At 45.0% G+C, this 19,549-nt stretch overlaps 4 protein-coding genes across 4 annotated transcripts; 2 read left to right on the forward strand and 2 right to left on the reverse strand.

Annotated features, from left to right (window-relative positions):
- The first annotated feature begins 635 nt into the window (after positions 1-635).
- LOC127311386 (transcription factor GTE1) lies at positions 636-5,190 on the forward strand. The gene is made up of 8 exons (XM_051341811.2): positions 636-847; positions 1,079-1,240; positions 1,637-1,714; positions 3,690-3,914; positions 4,008-4,103; positions 4,427-4,485; positions 4,592-4,742; positions 4,817-5,190. The coding sequence occupies exons 1-8, from the start codon at positions 704-706 to the stop codon at positions 4,976-4,978; spliced, it is 1,077 nt and encodes a 358-aa protein (XP_051197771.1). The 5' UTR covers positions 636-703; the 3' UTR covers positions 4,979-5,190.
- Positions 5,191-7,897: 2,707 nt separating this feature from the next.
- Positions 7,898-8,874, forward strand: LOC127316239 (B3 domain-containing protein Os03g0212300-like). Its single transcript, XM_051346647.1, has 2 exons — positions 7,898-8,230; positions 8,788-8,874. Exons 1-2 carry the CDS (start codon positions 7,898-7,900, stop codon positions 8,872-8,874), a joined length of 420 nt encoding a protein of 139 aa, XP_051202607.1.
- Positions 8,875-8,933: 59 nt separating this feature from the next.
- Positions 8,934-10,994, reverse strand: LOC127311385 (peptide methionine sulfoxide reductase A5). Its single transcript, XM_051341810.2, has 4 exons — positions 10,566-10,994; positions 10,016-10,128; positions 9,527-9,671; positions 8,934-9,438 (listed from the first exon to the last, which is right to left on the reverse strand). Exons 1-4 carry the CDS (start codon positions 10,854-10,856, stop codon positions 9,241-9,243), a joined length of 747 nt encoding a protein of 248 aa, XP_051197770.1. The 5' UTR covers positions 10,857-10,994; the 3' UTR covers positions 8,934-9,240.
- Positions 10,995-12,694: 1,700 nt separating this feature from the next.
- On the reverse strand, positions 12,695-14,923 carry LOC127311384 (uncharacterized). The gene has a single exon (XM_051341809.2). The coding sequence runs from the start codon at positions 14,778-14,780 to the stop codon at positions 12,933-12,935; it is 1,848 nt and encodes a 615-aa protein (XP_051197769.1). The 5' UTR covers positions 14,781-14,923; the 3' UTR covers positions 12,695-12,932.
- Positions 14,924-19,549: the final 4,626 nt, after the last annotated feature.

Here is a 19,549-nt window from a genome sequence, read left to right on the forward strand (position 1 = left end):
ATGTTCGGTGCCATCTTCATCGAGGGGTCACATGAGAATTAGTTTCGTCCGGGGGTTAGATTTGTCGGAAAGGTACCGTTATTTCTCTGTCCACCATGATTTAGTCCAACTCCAAGAGGAGTGCCTATTTTTTCAAACCATTTCTTTACACGGGATTGTGGAGGGATTGATTGGAAAATCTTACCAATGTAGTTAATTAAAGTGAGTCATATTTAGACCATCATATTTGTTGTTCTCCAATCTCATTATGTTTTATTTTCTAGTCTACTGTAACAACATACCTGATGACAATATATATCCAATGCTAAATATTAGAATATACAAAAATTTAACAGAAATTTAAATTTTCAAATAACGTAGGTCAATCAACAATTCAATTTCAATTTCTAAAGCATATGATTTCCACTGCTTTTCATAAGCCAATACTTAATCCACTGCTTTTGACAAGCCAATATTATTGCAAGGGCCAAGGGATGATATTTCTTGGTACGGTAGAATATACTATGATACTGCCTTTTTTTGGTTTTACCACAGGGCCTCGAAACAGAACCAAGGCTGTAGCCCAGTGAAAAGAAGGCCCTACAATAAGCCCAGTGAAAAGAAGGCCCTACAATAAGCCCAGTGAAAGAAGGTCCAATCATACGCCTCAGCTGAGCCGACAGCCGCAGCCTTGCACACGGCCGGCGGCGAGAGAGAACCCTAGATGGTGCCGGAGGACGGGGCGCGAGCGGCAGCGGCTGCTGCAGCAGCTGCGGCTGCGGCGATGGATTCGCCCGCCGCTGCGGAGTTCCCCCCGGTGGAATCGTACCAGCGACAGGTCGACGACATCGCCTCCAAGACCGACGTGGTAACGCCCCCCTCGCTGATCTCCGCAGTAACCCACCCTTCCCTCCCTTTGCGTAGAGGATGCGAATCTTCGGCCGGAGAAGTGAATTGCCCCATAATTTGGGGGAGATTCTTAGTTTTGCGGTGCTAGGTTTCGGTTCTCGCGGTTTCCTGTTGTGTTCTTTCCCTAAAGAATTAGGGCAAGGTCGTCTCAGGTTGGGACTGGATGTTGATGTTGGTGCGTGTGTTGCAGCTAGAGAAGAGAGTGAACGAGGTGACACGTTTCTTTGACGGCAAGAAGCATGGCAGCGGAGGGCGGAAGGCCGGCGGTAGCAGCAGGTATGCGACGAACGGCGCAAGGGATTGCAAAGGGACGCCCGACCTTACGCGCCAGCTTGGTGGTATCATTCGCCAGGTGATCATTCATTCTTGAGCTGCGCTTTGTCACAAGATTCTTTTCCATCTGTCTATGTCCGGCAGCCTAGTAGTTCTACATATAGAATCTAATATCTTTTGGGCTGTGGTTATTGCTAGACCCTTTTCTACCTGTGGCCTTCTGCAGCAGTGAATGTTATAAGCCTATGCTAATTGATCTGCAACATTTGCTGAACGAGATCATCTGAACCTAGCAAAAAAGGAACTTTTAGTGAATTTGAAATGCAGATTCATCTATAGGCTGTGCTTTTGAGATTGATCTGATCAAAATATGTAGAAAACCTTTTTAATCCAGTTTTCGATGGCCTAATACAATACAAAGTTTTTATTCTGCCCCCCTTCAAAGTTTGTATGTTGATCATTCATCTTCTTCCAGATCACATCTCATGAATGGGCGGACCCATTTCTGCAGCCAGTAGACGTTGTAGGTCTTCAACTTGATGACTACCACAAGGTAATGCTCTGCCACCACATTTTGTCCTGGATGCTGGACTTTTGTTCCTACTGAAAGATATTTAATTGTAGGGTTGCTTAGTATAGATGTAAATCGGTTTTGATGGTACCATTATGTTTTATGTTAGCTGATGTTTGCAAGCAATCATAATCTGAATAACAGAAACTGACTTCGATTGCATATCACCTTACTCATGAGTAGCTGCAGGATTTATACTTTTCTGTCTCCGTTCTGCTTTCTGTTGACATGCTGTTGCACATTATCAGAAGATTTTAAATCTCAAGGCCAAAAGTTATCCTGTACCCAAAGGAATCATTTGGATAAAACGTCTAACAATAATATTACGCTACAGGAGGATTTTGTATGCGTTTTTTTTATTATTTCCAAATATTTGGACAAACAGGATAAACAACTGAAACAAAAGTTTCTTCTAGGCTGCTACTTGTGTCTCCGTAGTTTGTCTTGTTTGTTCCGAACTATGTTACTTCTTAAAAGTTGGGTTCCAATCAGTCAAAAGATCCATTGGATGCACCCAGTCAAAACCATTGCATGATCTAGTTGACATGATATAATTGGATACAGATAGAATGAGTTAATATGATAGCAAAAGAGAGTAAATATTTTACCTTCTCAAACCTTGATTTGATAGGCTGTATAAGCATTTCATCAAGCATCAAAAAGGAAATTCAGCAAGCTTAACTCAGCTCATGTTGTAAATAATTTGAGAGCCTAATAGTTCACTTGTAGATCCATCATAGAAGCATATCCTTGTATAAAAAAATTGCGGGGACAGATCTATGTCTGATACTCAGATTTATGCCCCTGCACAAAGCAACCATCCGGATGTGATACATATCTTATAAGAAGAAAAAACAGAGAAAACATATGTCCTAACAGACTGTTGTTGATGGCACGGTGGAGGAAGAAAGCAGTGCCACAACTATTGCCACGGTGGAGGAAGAAGCACCTAGGTTTAGCAAAGCCTGAAAAAGGAGAGGAGAAACGCATCTTCAATTCATATTTTTATGCATGGAGCATTGTGATATAGCTACCTGGGCATCGATGTGTGAGGTTTGCAGTACTTTCGTGTGGTCGTTGGAGTATCGTGGAAGTCGACATGAATGGCGCTTCTCCGAGTGGAGCTAGCGAGGTCTTTATTACTGCAGCAATGTCCCTTTGGCCGCCTCCACATGTTTCTTTCATGGATGGAGTGGACATCTCGATTAAATTTTTGGAGAGGAACATGCCGGTGTGAGAGTGGTGGTGCCGTTATAAAAAGGACATGAAGTTTCCAGTGGGAAACACTAATGCACCGTACGTGGCAAGTGTTGCAAGCAGGGCATAAATAACATTCAGTTATAGCAGGAATTGATTGGAATGTAAGCGAACGATGGAAACGTATACTTAACTTCTCAGTTGTGTTCTGTTCTAGAGGGGACCATGCAGATGTTTGAGTGCATCTTAAGTACATGTTTTTGGGCTGAGGTGGCAGAATGGAAGACATATGGCAACTTAGGATTGCTCAGAGATTGCTCAAATTGATGCAAACACTGTAGTTGGTAGAGAATATGTTTCTATATATTTAGTACTCCTTCCGTCCCAAAATATAACACAAGCTTTTTATCGCACGGTCTTTGATACACAACTTTGACACTAATATATGCAAAATTACATTGTTTCAGAATGTATAAATGGTATCGTTGTATTCGTCTTGCAAATCTCTTTTATTTCATATATGTTTGTACAAGTTTTGTGAACATATTATAAGTACAAATCATAGTCAAAGTTATAAGCTGTTGACCAGCGTAGTTTAAGGGAGCCTTATATTTTGGGATGGAGGGAGTCAGGGAGTATATATCAGTAAGATGGAGTGACTTCATTGGTTTATTTACTATTTGGGTTATATCCTATCAAATGAATGGTTTCTGAAGGTATTGCTTCTAGTGATTCATATCTTTAATTTCTCTCTTTACAGATTATAACCAAACCTATGGACTTCTCAACCATCCAAAACAAAATGGAAGGGAAGGATGGTACCAAGTATAACAATGTCCGAGAAATATATTCTGATGTTAGATTAGTTTTTGACAATGCAATGACGTACAACGATGAAAATCACGATGTTCACATAATGGCCAAGTTATTGCTTGAGAAATTTGAGGACAAGTGGCTCCAGCTTCTCCCAAAAGTTGAGAACGAGGTGGATATTTCTAGTGATATATGTTACCATAGTTGTTTTGATACAATATGTGTTACTAGCATTTGACAACAATAAGTTGGATCTTTTATTTAGGAAAGGAAAAAGGAGGAACCAAATGATGTTCCAACCACAAATAACACTACACCAGAAGCTACTGTTGGAAAATTAGCAAAAGATACTGATGATGAGGTCAGCAGACTTATATTTCCTTATTGTGTGGGTATTGATTGAAGCACTATAAATTGGCCCTGGCTCCTGTTCAGTATAAAACTATAAATAAATTATCCATAAAAAATAATACTAGGGTTATTTATCGATGTGTTTTTCTGCGTATTGATGTATACCAATATAAAACTTGTTATTGACTAAGATGTATGGTGAGTCTGAACATGCGTCTGTATCCTTGTCAAATATGTGCCTTGCATATTCAGAAGTCGGTTACATGAGACTTCTGCCACCCTTTATGTATTTCCCTGTTTGGTTTACTCAGTACCTTCTTTCTTTTCTTCCAGCTGAATGAGCTATATAATCAACTGGATGAGCTCCGGAGAATGGTGGTTCAGAGATGCAGGTTTGTCTTAAAGATGTTCATCTTGTGCCCCATCGATTTTGCTGTAACTTTATAGGGGCGCTGAGCCTAAAAGGTGATACGTTTGCTAAAATCTTGATATCTGTAGGAAAATGACCACAGACGAGAAGAGAAAACTCGGTGCAGGTCTTTGCCACTTGTCTCCCGAAGATCTTAGCAAGGCACTAGAGTTGGTCGCACAAGACAATCCTAGCTTCCAAACCTCAGCAGAAGAAGTGGAACTTGACATGGACGCTCAGGTAAAATTACTCTCAACGCCGCTCCATGTGTCACATAGTTTAGCATGTTTACCGTGCTTCCTGTGTGTGTACAGAGTGAGACGACCCTCTGGAGGCTGAAGTACTTTGTTAGGGAAGCATTGGAAAGGCAGGCCAACTTAGCCGCCTCTGGCAAAGCTGAAGAGAGCGCGAAGAGGAAGCGTGACGATATCTACAATGCTCTAGCCAAAACTGCTTCGAAACGAGTCAAGAAATAGCCATAGTAGCTCCTTGTTTCTCATGGTTCCGTATGTTTCTGTAGAAATAGGTTTTTGTGGAACACCGCACGCCCTTGTGTGAAGACATGTGTATATATGAAGTCGTGAAGATGCATATGAGCCAAGTTGTGACTGGTTACTTACGCCTGGTCTCATAGCAGGTTACCAATGGTTACAGTATTGAGCAATGTTGCTGCGGCTCTTAAAACCAAGCCCAAGTATTATTCCTTGAAAAAAATTAACATATTGCTGGTTTGTTATTCTCTTTACACAGAAAATAATGGAAATGTACTATGAAAATCGCACTGTGAACACATCACAGATTCTCACATTCACCAGAAATCCTGAACAGACGAAACACTTCATTTTTTTCAACTTGGGAGGTGACCGACTTCATGTCCTGAGCCTGGATGTCCATCTCTGTTTCCACATCATAGGGCAATTTTCTTTGCTTGAAGAATAAATTATCCTTGGGGAGCTGCACAAAACAAGGAAAATGTCGCTCATGAGCATTTATGCTGACACATTTTTGTCTTAGGTGGTAAAATAAACATCACAAGGATCTGTCCTCTGTGGTCAACTACCATTAGGGCCACTGGCAGATCGAAGACGGAGCCTACCATTAGTGTCACTGGCAGACTGAAGAGCAATCCTATCATCAGTGTAACTGCCAACTGGCAAACCAAATGTCCCAAAATTCAAGCTGTTGTTTCCTCCGCACTTGGGAGATCACATTCCTGAAAAGTACACAGTTGAGCATAACGTGCAGGTGAGCACACATCATGCATAGATACAACGAAACAACAGCTGCATTCTCCGTGACAGTAGCATACCATACGTCGGAGCACCCTGCGGCGTCTTGGAAGCTCAAGCAGAGTGTGATGCCCACTTCGGGATCGCTCCACTCGATGAACGTCTCTGCTAGAGAGAAGGGAGTGAATCATGCATGAAGCCATTGAGCAGAAGAGAGCAAAGAAAATAAAAACGAAAGGAGAAAGCATGGGCTGGAGGATGGTTTCACCTTCCTGCTTGTAGATTTCATCCATAGTAATGCGGTGCAAAAGGATCGTTTCGTTGTCCCTCTCATCTATAACAGCCAGAGCAACCTCATTTGGCGATGTCGAGCCCTGCAAAATAATAGTAGTACACAAAGATGATGAAGGGTATTATTCTTTTCTCTAAAAAAAATGAAGGGTATTATTCTTATACTCCCTCTGTCCTAAATTAATTCACTCAATATTATCTAGACGTGTGTACGTAGACAAAACTGATTCACTTAATTTGGAATAGATGGAATATAGTTAATCGGCATACATCGTAGCTCAGTGTTGCAAAATGCAAACTTACAATGTGCTCCATGGGCAGTACCGGTATCGTCCCACCCGCAGCCGTCGTCTTTGAGTTCGAGGAGGGGATGGCATTGGGAATCTTTGGTGAAGGTACGTCTAGATAATCGATTGTAACATGGCCAGTGCCGCGGTCGTCCCACCCGCCATCACCTCTCAAGCGATAAACCTTCACGCGCTGCAAAACAATCCATGCGATTAATCTCAGAAATCGTCAGTTCATCGTAGCGAGCTAGCAACAGTCGGCAACCAAATACGATCAGAAGAAGTGGAAAGAAATCTCTCGAGAAAGATTAGCCCTAGCCATGGAGTATAAGATCTACGAGTAAGCTACAGCTCTCGCGGGCATAAGGCTTAGCTAGTGCACACGACGACTCGGGGGCACCTACGCTTCAGGTCGCCGGGGAGAGCTCGCTTACCGGCATCGACCCGAGTTGCACATTCTTCTTCCAGGCCGGCTCCGCGATCGCTCCCTGCTCCTGGCACACGTGAGGCTCGGTCGCCGTGGATTCTTCAAACCCTGATTCCATACTAAGAGATGTACTGATGCACTCGTCCCCCTCCGTGTTTATTTGTCGAGGATGCTACAACACGAGGGGTGCCGATTAAATTTCTTTCCCCGCGACAGTCTATATAATAACAAGAAGGCCAAGAGCAATTCGTATTGTAAAAGAAAACGTACTGCTATATCAATTTGTGAAAAGATAGGCAACGTCTTGGATACGAACACTGTATTCGATACCCAACTTTATTTAGCTACGGATCGAGTACAAGAATAATGCCAGCTTTATTTAGCTACAGGAACAAATCCCCGAAGAATTGAACAAATATATTCATACGATGGAGAAAAAAGCACGCGGGAAAATTTACTTCTTAAATTACAACCTGCCAGGGGTTATTCATGCTTCATTTGATTGGCCAAGAACTTGCATCTGAAATACTATACAAGAAGTTCATGATAAACAATTTAGTTCCCACAAGGGGTTAGGCCATCTCCAGCGGGCCGACCCATGTACTGGCGCATTCGTATCGGCCGCGTATGTTCTAGCGGGGCGATCCAAACGGACTGACCCATCCATTGCGATCGGCGCATTAAATTTGGAGAACCGATGCATCGGCGCGGACAGCATGCGTGTCCTCCCGTGTCCGCCCGCGTGGACCGATGGCCCGCATGGCAGCGGTCCAACGGCCTTCTTCCTCTGGCCATCAATGAAAGTAGGCTGACTCTGGCGCTCCTGCTCTGACCGCGCCGCTCGATGTCTGCGCTCTTGCTCTGGTCATGCTGCTTCCCGTTCATCAATAACGTCGTTTCGTTCGACGCGCCAACATCCAATTTTCTGTCCCTTTTTAAGCAGCCAGCGACGACCATTTTCTTTCACAAACCTCACTTCTTCCATTCCACAGGCGTCTCCGCAACAATGGCTGGCGGCATAGGCTTGAGGGGAGGGCGTCTAGGACAGCCTCTGGGCCGTGCGCGTGGGTGAGGCCGAGGTTGCCGAGGAATGAGCGGTGGGAGAGGCCAGAGTCAGCCACCACCATCTCGTAGGCATCGCCTACATCGTCGCCCAGCCCCATGGCCATCGACTTCTCCGGTTTCGAGTTCGGCGTCACCATCCACCAGGGCATGAACTGGGACAACCTGCGCCTGCCCCAGAGGTTCGCCTCGATCGTCGATGGGAAAGAGCCCCACCATGTCCTCTTGCGTATGTACAGCGGCGCAGCCGGCCTATGTTCCGCGGAGGTGATGTTCGACGGCGAAGGGCAGATGCTCCTCCACAACGAGTGGAGGCGCGTCGCCCGCTCACACACCATTGAAGTCAGCCACTTTTTCGTCTTAAAGTACAACGGCCACAACATCTTCACCGTCAAGGTCTTCGACGAGACCATATGCCGCCGCCACTTAGGGGTGAAAATAAAACTCGAAGCTCAGATCGACTCAGCTCGAACTCGGACATTAATGAGTCGAGCTGAGTTGACCTTTTTAGCTTGTTAAGAAAACAAGTTTAATGAGTCGAGTTGCGAGTACTCGGTAAGCTTGCTAATATCATTATGGTGATATAGTAGCTCATATATTAGTCAACATTAAGGGAAAACTAAAACTAGTAAACCAAAGAAACATGAGCACTTAGGTTAAATTTGCCGAAATCTACATTAAGAACATGGAGGCATATGACTAACCATTCTTCTTGTACTCTTATGCACGATGAATTAATTACATTGTTCAAATTCTTAATGAGTTTATCAAGCTGAGGTTTTGAGCTCGTTATGTTAATGAGTCAAGTCGAGCAAGCTCGTTAACTAACGAGTATTTGCGAGTTGAGTCGAGTTGGCTCGATATCCACCCCCACCGCCTCGACTAGGAAACCCCAAGATGAAAACAATGTAGTCTTCTACGGAGTACTATGTTTAGTTCTATCAATTTGCTTCAATCAAATTTAATTTCAAATATGTATGCAATTTCAGAATTTTCTATGTAATAGATTTGCCCAAACACTGAACCAAATGGACCAGCTGCTAGGCGTGCTGTCCGGGCAGCCGGACCAACACTGAAATTCTGTCCACGGGGCAGGACCAAAACGGACCGTTTGGGTCAGCCCGCTGGAGATGCCTTTAGGTCAACACACATTTGTATATTTTCACTGGTGAAACAACCAAAGTTACACATTACAACTTCACGTGTTCAGTAAGCCCTGAAGAAGATACACATGTAGGTGAAACAGAAAAAAAAAACTGGCAATCAACAGATGATGCTACCTATAAACACTGTGATCTCCATGACCACGTCAACAATAAATCACTGCAATCCGGCTACTGTCGGCAGTGAGCTGCTTGAGACTCTCCTATGAAATTTTGCAGCAAAAATCATGTGTTGTTGGATTGGAGTAGCTGACGAGAAGAACTGGGACCACAATGAGCTTAAATGTCTCTTAGGATGGGCCACCCTTTCTTAGCAATCTCGTCAATCTTGGAGCTTATCCTCTTCTGGGTCTTTGGAGGGCAGAGATCTGCAGCATATGCATTCAGCTTCGCAGCTAGTGTTGATGACTGGAGCTCTTCCTCTGGCAGGTTACCGATCAATTGCACGAGGAAAGGCTTGCGCTTCAGCTCAAATTTCTAGCATTGAAATTGACTTAATGTAAGGGCAAAAAAACACACAAGAGCAAAACTATTGTATATATCAGAAGTATAGTGACATATCTACCTGATGTTCTGGTTCAGCTGGATAAAATGCCCCCACTGGATGGATCTCTGTGGTGATAACACTGCTGCGGTCCTTGCCTTGTTCTCTTTCCTTGCTAAGACCAGCCAATCTAGCCTCGAGGGTTCCATTTGTGAAAATAACAGATCTGTGACCACATAAATTGATCAACTTTAATGATCATGGTGCTCCCAAGAAGATCATTTGTTTACAAAGGCTGTTCTATAGTCTATACTACTGTGCACATGGAGATTCTTATTTGGGCTAGTAGGGAAAGTGGGTTATGCAGATCTGACATTGTAATTTAGATCGATTCCATGAAGCCATGAAACTCAGGTGAAACTGATGGCCTTGTTGTGAACATATCATATGCTAAATCCTGTAACTAAAATTGATCTACCATGGAAAAGTACTGGATGCAAACAGAAGATCACCACAGCCTTAAATAGGTTGATTTACTGATGGAAAAGCACCAAGATGAAATTCAATCACCTATACTGGTTGCCAACATCGGGTCCTTGTCCGAAGACCTCCCGTGGATCGTGACTTGCCCAGAAAACATCCAGAAGCTGCTTGTACTGAATCAACCGGGGATTATACTCAACCTAGATTATTAAAGGGCAAGCAGAGGTCAAAGCCAGCCATCGTACCTCAGAAAACACTCAAGTTCTTAAAAAACACTTAGGAACTTAAAAACACTCTTATAATGCGCAGGAAAGCAGCACGATCATGCACAGCAGCACCAAAACACGCCCAATTGCTTCAAGCGCACTGCACGCCGAACTACTCGGGCATGTTATGTTAGTAAGTCCTAAGACATTCATTCATTCAATTTTATTTTATTTTGCAGAAAAGCATCCATTTATTTGCTTACGGTTTTTATTTTCTTGGACAAACATTCATTTACTCACAGTTGGTGAAATGGTGTAACTAACAGAGAAGTCAGAGACTACGGCACTACTGAAAGTAGTAAGCATTACCAAATTAGGATTGGCTCGGTGAGTCATGGAACTAGCACAGTTGACAGGGAGGAGGAGCCTACCTTGACGCACTCGGCGTGGTCGGCGAGGTTGCGGTACTCGGGGTTGGCCTTGGAGCCGCCCGCGTAGCCGACGGAGGTGCGGACCACGCCGGGGAGGCAGCCGAACGCCGCCTCCGACCGCCAGAAGCTTCCCAGCGCGAACACGGCGGTGGCCGTTGGGCCCCCGCCTCCCCGCGGCTGCGCGCCCTCGGCGGCGCGGCCGGGGAGGCGCGCGGCCGAGGCCGCCGCTGCGAGGAGGGCGAGCGCCCATAGGAAGGCTACGGCGGCGGCGGCGGAGGACGCGCGGGCCATCGCGCCGCGTCGGCTTGGAAGGGGAGGCGCCGCGGAGATCGGGATCGGAGGAGCGCGCCGCGAGCGACCTACCGTCGGTGGGTTGGTTGGTCCGAGGAGTTTTCGAGGCGGGCGGTCGACGGACGAGTGTCGGGTTGCTTCGTCCAACTGGGCCCGGCCGAGGTGGGCCTTATTGGTGATCTTGAGACTCAAATGATTTTGGGCCTGAGAAAACTCAAAACTGTTATATCCCCACACCCACTCTCCTCTGAAAAAAACATAACTCCACCTTAAATCTAGGTTACATTTCAGTTCCACAGGTATTACGGTGCACTTGTGAAAAAAAGAGGCAATTATACAATGTATAATTACAGTACGCAGATACCGCTGAGGAAGTCTTGCAGCAGGGTGTAGGTGTTCTAGTATACGCTATCCGTTTTTCATAGCTCTAGTGCACAGGAAATTCCTTTGCTTTTGCAGACAGTAACCGTTTGCTGAAGATGGTTCCGGTGCTTATTTCAGTTTCCGCCCTGGAGTTCAGAAGCCGAGCATTGCGTATGTGATCCCATTGTTCTTGCCTGCTACCATAATAGCAGTATGAGCTACAGATAACCTCCAACAATCCAAGATGCAAATTACCTGCAGAATTGTGTAGACACTGCGGTAAAATTGAGTTCACTATATCAAAATAATTTGCAAAGGGTAACACAGATTTCTTGGAGGACATTGATAGCATTGCTGTCCTGCCTGAAGCAGGGCAAATGTAAGTTCTCTGCTACTTCTATCATTTAAAGTTGTTTTTACCTCTTACCTGAACCTAAGAATATCCCATCCATGCTCTAACTTGATTCAGCAAGGAGTTACAAAGCATGCAAATGGAGAAGGTCTAGAGACGTTTGATCATTTTTTGGACTTGTATAGCAACTAGTGGTATTTTACTACTCCACTTTTAAATCTAGGTTACATTTCTGTTCGACAGGTATTACAGTGCACTTGTGAAAAAAAGGCAATTACAATGTACAATTGCAGTACGCAAATACCGCTGAGGAAGTCTTGCAGAATCCTAGGTATAGTATAAGCTACCAATTTTTCACATTCCGGCACAAGAAAAACCACCCTCTGAGCACAGCTCCAGTGCACAGGAAACTCCTAGCTTTTGCAGACAGTAACCGTTTGCTTAAGATGGTCCCAGTGCTTATTTCAGATTTTGCCCAAGAGTTCAGAAGCCGAGCATTGCATATGTGATCCAAATGTTCTTGCCAGCTACTACCGTAATAGCAAGATGAGCTACAGATAACCTCCAACAGTCCAAGATGCAAATTACCTGACACTGCGGTAAAATTGAGTTCACTGAATTAAATTAATTTGCAAAGGGTAACACAGATTTCTTGGAGGACATTGATGTCCTGCCTGAAGCAGGGCAAATGTAAGTTCTCTGCTACTTCTATCCTTCGTTGCTTTACTTTTTACCTGAACTTAACAAGTGAAAACCTAAAAAGACCCCATCCATGTTCTAACTTGATTCACCATGGAGTTACAAAGCATGCAAAAGCACGAGTTCTACATAGGTTTGATCATTCTTTTTCCATGTATAGCAACTACTGATATTTTACTAAGATTGCCTAAATTTTAAATACTGAAAGGCAAGAAGCGTATGAAAAATTGCTCATATTCATCAAACAATATACAGAGAAACTAATAAATACAGAGGAGTTACTTCAAACTGATAAAGAACATACCCTGGGACGAGAAGCATCTCAAACGTGGCAAAGCTGCAGACAGTGCACCAGAGAAATAAGATTCAAGGGTCAAAAATAAATATCAAGACTTCTGTAAGGTCCTTGACTATCCCCCAGCCATGAAAAAGATATTGGCATTCCATGGAACTCGGAACAGAGAAGAGCCCAGGTGTTTGCTAGAAATAATGCTCCAAAGATGAGGGCCATCTTAGCCCGAGGTACAATGCCATAGCATTGAGCTCATAGGTGACACTAACACCATAGGTATAAACTCTAGACTGTAGGCTAGTTGCCAGATGGAGTGCTGCAAGATACTTCCTTTGACTAATCCTCGAACTCTAACTGAATATATTTCAAATTATACTTGAAGATCCACTAGCTCCTCATTTGTAAGCTGCATATGGTCCCTCTGAACAGTGCCACCCATCCTCATCATGTGATGAATATCTTGCAGCATACTGTTGATCGTATCAGACTCACTATGGGACTTATCACGTGCTACAAATATATGGACCTTATTTGCCAGCTCAATCCAACTACATCCTGGCTGTTTCTTTAGTCCTCTATCATTCATCTCAGACCGAATCTTTGCTGCTTCTTTCCACTTACCAGCAGAAGCATAAATGTTACACAAGAGAGTGTAAGTTCCAGCGTTATCAGGTTCTGCTTCTAAGAGATGTCTAGCTGCCAAATCACCGATACTTTCGTTTCCATGTGCATTGCAACCTCCTAGAAGGGCATTCCAGACAGTACTTGATTTAGGCTTAAGCTTAAGACCGTGAATTAATCTTTTTGCGTCATCAAGTCGTCCAGCTCGGCTACAAAGATCAATCAAGCAGGTGTAATGTTCATCCCGCACTGCAATGGAGATATCCTTTGCCACATATTCAAAGATCCTAAGCCCTTGGTCGACCAAACCAGAGTGGCTGCATGCTGAGAGCAATCCCACATATGTGACATCATTAGGCTTATATCCATTTTCTTGCATCTTGGCATACAATGCTATAGCTTCTACACCACGTCCATGATGTGCATATGCTGCAATCATCCCGTTCCAAGAGACTACATCCTTCTCCCTTGAGAGATCAAACACCTTTCTTGCCAATATGATTTCTCCACATTTCGCATATAATTTCATGAGGGTGGACTCGATAAAAGTATCAAACTGAAATGATGTTTTGCATATCATCTGATGCACCTGCTGCCCTTCGCTGAGTCCGGCAAGATTGCTGCACGCATCAACAGCACCCAGAAATGTCACCTGATTTGGTCTGATCCCATCAATGAGCATACCATTGAATAACTGTAGCGCTGTTTCGCTCTCATTGCCTTGCAAGCAACCATTCATCATGGTAGTCCAGGTGACTACATTCCTTTTAGGCATCTCATCAAAGAGTTCTTTTGCCCTGTTCAAATCCTTGTTCTGGATAAAACCGGTGATCATAATGTTCCAAGAAGCAACGTCCCTCACGGGCATCTCCATGAACAAATCAAGAGCTTCATTGATCCTGCAGTTTCGAGCGTATCCAGAGATCATGGCATTCCAAGACACGACATTCCTCTCTGGCATGGCATCAAAAATCGCCCGAGCCTCGTCAACACTTCCACTCCGAGCAATGCCGGAAACCATTGTTGTCCATGACATGATGTTCCTCTCTGACATTCTCTCAAACAGCTTCCGCGCCTTATCCATGATCCCTGATCGTACAAGCGCGGCCAGAAGGATGTTCCAGGATCCGGCGTCCCTTACAGGCATACTGTCGAACAGCGCGCACGCGTCCACCAAGCGACCGGCGGAGGTGTACGCCTCCAGCATCGTGTTCCATGAGACAGCGTTCCTCTCCGGCATCCGCTCGAACAGCGCCCTCGCCTCGTCGATGCAGCGGGCTCTGGCGTAGCCGGAGAGGAGCGCCGTCCAGGTGACCACGTTCCGGCGCGCGTCGGGGCGATCGAACAGGGCCCTGGCATCCTGGAGCATACCGTGGCGCGCGTACGCCGCGACCAGCGCCGTCCAGGATACCACGTCCCGGTCCGCCGTTCGGTCGAATAGACTGCGGGCGTCCGAGAGGCGCCCGGCGGCCGCTAGGTCCGCGATGCGGCGGTTCGGGTCCTGGACATGATTGGACTCACCGGCGGCGCTGTGGTAAGGGGAGCTGGCACCGAGGCGGAGCCGCGGTGAGCGGAAGCGGCGCAGCGCGGCCGCCATGCTAGAATCAGCAGCAAATCCAGCAATCCCTACTGTTTAAAAAGCCAAAATTTCCTCTTTTCACAACCCTGTTGCTGTAATGCATTTTGACCGTTGGCCTCTATGACAAGCCAACGCTCCCTGTTTCCTAGTACTCCGTATATTTTTTTTATGAAAATTTCGCCGATCTAATAATCATGGACAGTAGATCTGGGAGTTAATAGCAATTAAAAATAGGTAGTACACCTAGCGATGAGGACATACTGGCACAAGTCAAAGGCGCGCCGCCATCCTCGTCCCCCATCTTTAGAGCCGGATAACTTGTAATAGATAGATGTGAAGTCGTTGTGCTCAGACCTTAAAGGACAATCACACCAAAGCATCAACTATCACCAATGATGACAACCGTAGATAAGAAGAGACTGATATTAAATCACACCAACGAACACGAAAAATGATTGGATCGCGGAAGATCTGTTAGGCAGACAATGCAGCGCAACTGTTGGAGATATGCCCAAGAGGCAATAATAAAAGTGGTTATTATATATCTTTATGTTTATGATGAATGTTTATATACCACGCTATAATTGTATTAACCGAAACATTGATACATGTGTGATATGTAAACAACAAAGAGTCCCTAGTATGCCTCTTAACTAGCTTGTTGATTAATCGATGATTAGTTTCATAATCATGAACATTGGATGTTATTAATAACAAGGTTATATCATTGTATGAATGATGTAATGGACACACCCACTTAAGCGTAGCATAAGATCACGTCATTAAGTTATTTGCTATAAGCTTTCGATACATAGTTACCTAATCCTTATGACCATGAGATCATGTAAATCACTTATACCGGAAAGGTACTTTGATTACATCAAACGCCACTGCGTAAATGGGTGGTTATAAAGATGGGATTAAGTATCCGGAAAGTATGAGTTGAGGCATATGGATCAACAGTGGGATTTGTCCATCCCGATGACGGATAGATATACTCTGGGCCCTCTCGGTGGAATGTCGTCTAATGTCTTGCAAGCATATGAATAAGTTCATAAGAGACCACATACCACGGTACGAGTAAAGAGTAATTGTCAGGAGACGAGGTTGAACAAGGTATAGAGTGATACCGATGATCAAACCTCGGACAAGTAAAATATCGCGTGACAAAGGGAATTGGTATTATATGTGAATGGTTCATTCGATCACTAAAGTCATCGTTGAATATGTGGGAGCCATTATGGATCTCCAGATCCCGCTATTGGTTATTGGTCGGAGAGAGTTCTCACCCATGTCCACATAGTTCGCGAACCGTAGGGTGACACACTTAAGGTTTGATGTTGAAATGGTAGAACTTGAATATGGAATGGAGTTCGAAGTATTATTCGAAGTCTCGGATGGGATCCCGGACATCACGAGGAGTTCCGGAATGGTCCGGAGAATAAGATTCATATATAGGAAGTCATTTTATAGATTTAAAATGATCCGGAAGATTTTATGAAAGGTTCTAGAAGGTTCTAGAAAAGTCCGGAAGAAATCAAATTGGAAGGCGGAGTCCCGGAGGGATTCCACCTCCCATGGCCGGCCAACCCTAGAGGGTGGAGTCCAAGGTGGACTCCACCAAAGGGGGCCGGCCACCCCCCCCCCCCCCACCACATGGAAGGGGGGAATCCCACCCCAAGTGGGATTCCCACCTTGGGTAGGTTTCCCTACTACATGGAAGGTTTTGGGTTGGGGTCTTATTCGAAGACTTGTAGTCCAACACTTGGGGCTTCCACCTATATAATGAGGGGCCAAGGGGAGGGGGCCGGCCACCCCAACACCACAAGGTGGCCGCACCCCATAGTGGCCGGCGCCCCCCTCTCCCAAACCCTAGCCGCCCCACCTCCTCCACCTCTCCCGCAACGCTTAGCGAAGCTCCACCGGAGTTCTCCATCGCCACCGCCACCACGCCGTCGTGCTGCCGGATTCAAGGAGGAGCTACTACTTCCGCTGCCCGCTGGAACGGGGAGAAGGACGTCGTCTTCATCAACACCGAACGTGTGACCGAGTACGGAGGTGCTGCCCGTTCGTGGCGCCGTGATCAAGATCTTCTATGCGCTTTTGCAAGCGGCAAGTGATCATCTACCGCAGCAACAAGAGCCTCATCTTGTAGGCTTTGGAAATCTTCAAGGGTGAGTCTCGATCATCTCCTCGTTGCTACCGTCTTCTAGATTGCATCTTGGCTTGGATTGAGTTCTCGCGGTAGGAAATTTTTTGTTTTCTATGCAACGAATCCCTACAGTGGTATCAGAGCCGTGTCTATGCATAGATGGTTGTACGAGTAGAACACAATGGTTTTGTGGGCGTTGATGCTCTTGTTGTCTTTAGTTTGAGTACTTTGCATCTTTGTGGTATAGTGGGATGAAGCGGCTGCTGCGCGTGGTTGATATATGTCTTTCCATTCAACACGCGTCCGTTGGGAACCCCAAGAGGAAGGTGTGATGCGTACAGTGATACGCGTACAGCACGCGTCCGTTGGGACCCCAAGAGGAAGGTGTGATGCGTACAGCGGCAAGTTTTCCCTCGGTAAGAAACCAAGGTTTATCGAACCAGTAGGAGCCAAGAAGCACGTTGAAGGTTGATGGCGGCGGGATGTAGTGCGGCGCAACACCAGGGATTCCGGCGCCAACGTGGAACCTGCACAACACAACCAAAGTACTTTGCCCCAACGAAACAGTGAGGTTGTCAATCTCACCGGCTTGCTGTAACAAAGGATTAGATGTATAGTGTGGCTGATGATTGTTTGCAGAGAACAGTAGAACAAGTATTGCAGTAGATTGTATCGATGTAAAAGATAGGACCGGGGTCCATAGTTCACTAGAGGTGTCTCTCCCATAAGATAAATAGCATGTTGGGTGAACAAATTACAGTTGGGCAATTGACAAATAGAGAGGGCATGACAATGCACATACATGATATGATGAGTATTGTGAGATTTAATTGGGCATTACGACAAAGTACATAGACCGCTATCCAGCATGCATCTATGCCTAAAAAGTCCACCTTCAGGTTATCATCCGAACCCCTTCCAGTATTAAGTTGCAAACAACAGACAATTGCATTAAGTATGGTGCGTAATGTAATCAATAACTACATCCTCGGACATAGCATCAATGTTTTATCCCTAGTGGCAACAACACATCCATAACCTTAGGGGCTTCTGTCACTCCCCCAGATTCACGGAGGCATGAACCCACTATCGAGCATAAATACTCCCTCTTGGAGTTACAAGCATCAACTTGGCCAAAGCATCTACTAGTAACGGAGAGCATGCAAGATCATAAACAACACATAGATTGATAATCAACATAACATAGTATTCTCTATCCATCGGATCCCAACAAACACAACATATAACATTACAGATAGATGATCTTGATCATGTTAGGCAGCTCACAAGATCCGACAATGAAGCATAATGAGGAGAAGACAACCATCTAGCTACTGCTATGGACCCATAGTCCAGGGGTGAACTACTCACTCATCACTCCGGAGGCGACCATGGCGGTGTAGAGTCCTCCGGGAGATGAATCCCCTCTCCGGCAGGGTGCCGGTGGCGATCTCCTGAATCCCCCGAGATGGGATTGGCGGCGGCGGCGTCTCTAGAAGGTTTTCCGTATCGTGGCTCTCGGTACTGGGGGTTTCGCGACGAAGACTATATGTAGGCGGAAGGGCAGGTCAGGGGCGACGCGAGGGGCCCACACACTAGGCCGGCGCGGCCAGGGCTTGGGCCGCGCCGCCCTAGCGTCTGGCCACCTCGTGGCCCCACTTCGTATCATCTTCGGTCTTCTGGAAGCTTCGTGGCAAAATAGGCCCCTGGGCGTTGATTTCGTCCAATTCCGAGAATATTTCCTTACTAGGATTTCTTAAACCAAAAATAGCAGAAACAAGAATCGGCTCTTCGGCATCTCGTTAATAGGTTAGTGCCGGAAAATGCATAAATATGATATAAAGTATGCATAAAACATGTAGATATCATCAATAATGTGGCATGGAACATAAGAAATTATCGATACGTCGGAGACGTATCAGCATCCCCAAGCTTAGTTTCTGCTCGTCCCGAGCAGGTAAACGATAACAAAGATAATTTCTGGAGTGACATGCCATCATAACCTTGATCATACTATTGTAAGCATATGTAATGAATGCAGCGATCCAAACAATGTAAATGACATGAGTAAACAAATGAATCATATAGCAAAGACTTTTCATGAATAGTACTTCAAGACAAGCATCAATAAGTCTTGCATAAGAGTTAACTCATAAAGCAATAATTCAAAGTAAAGGCATTGAAGCAACACAAAGGAAGATTAAGTTTCAACGGTTGCTTTCAACTTGTAACATGTATATCTCATGGATAGTTGTCAATGTAAAGTAATATAACAAGTGCAATATGCAAGTATGTAGGAATCAATGCACAGTTCACACAAGTGTTTGCTTCTTGAGGTGGAGAGAAATAGGTGAACTGACTCAACAATAAAAGTAAAAGAAAGGTCCTTCAAAGAGGAAAGCATCGATTGCTATATTTGTGCTAGAGCTTTTATTTTGAAAACATGAAACAATTTTGTCAACGGTAGTAATAAAGCATATGTGTCATGTAAATTATATCTTACAAGTTGCAAGCCTCATGCATAGTATACTAATAGTGCCCGCACCTTGTCCTAATTAGCTCGGATTACCTGGATTATCATTGCAATGCATATGTTTTAACCAAGTGTCACAAATGGGTACCTCTATGCCGCCTG

This window comes from Lolium perenne, chromosome 7 (assembly GCF_019359855.2).
Source record: "Lolium perenne isolate Kyuss_39 chromosome 7, Kyuss_2.0, whole genome shotgun sequence".
Classification (NCBI taxonomy): Eukaryota; Viridiplantae; Streptophyta; class Magnoliopsida; order Poales; family Poaceae; genus Lolium; species Lolium perenne.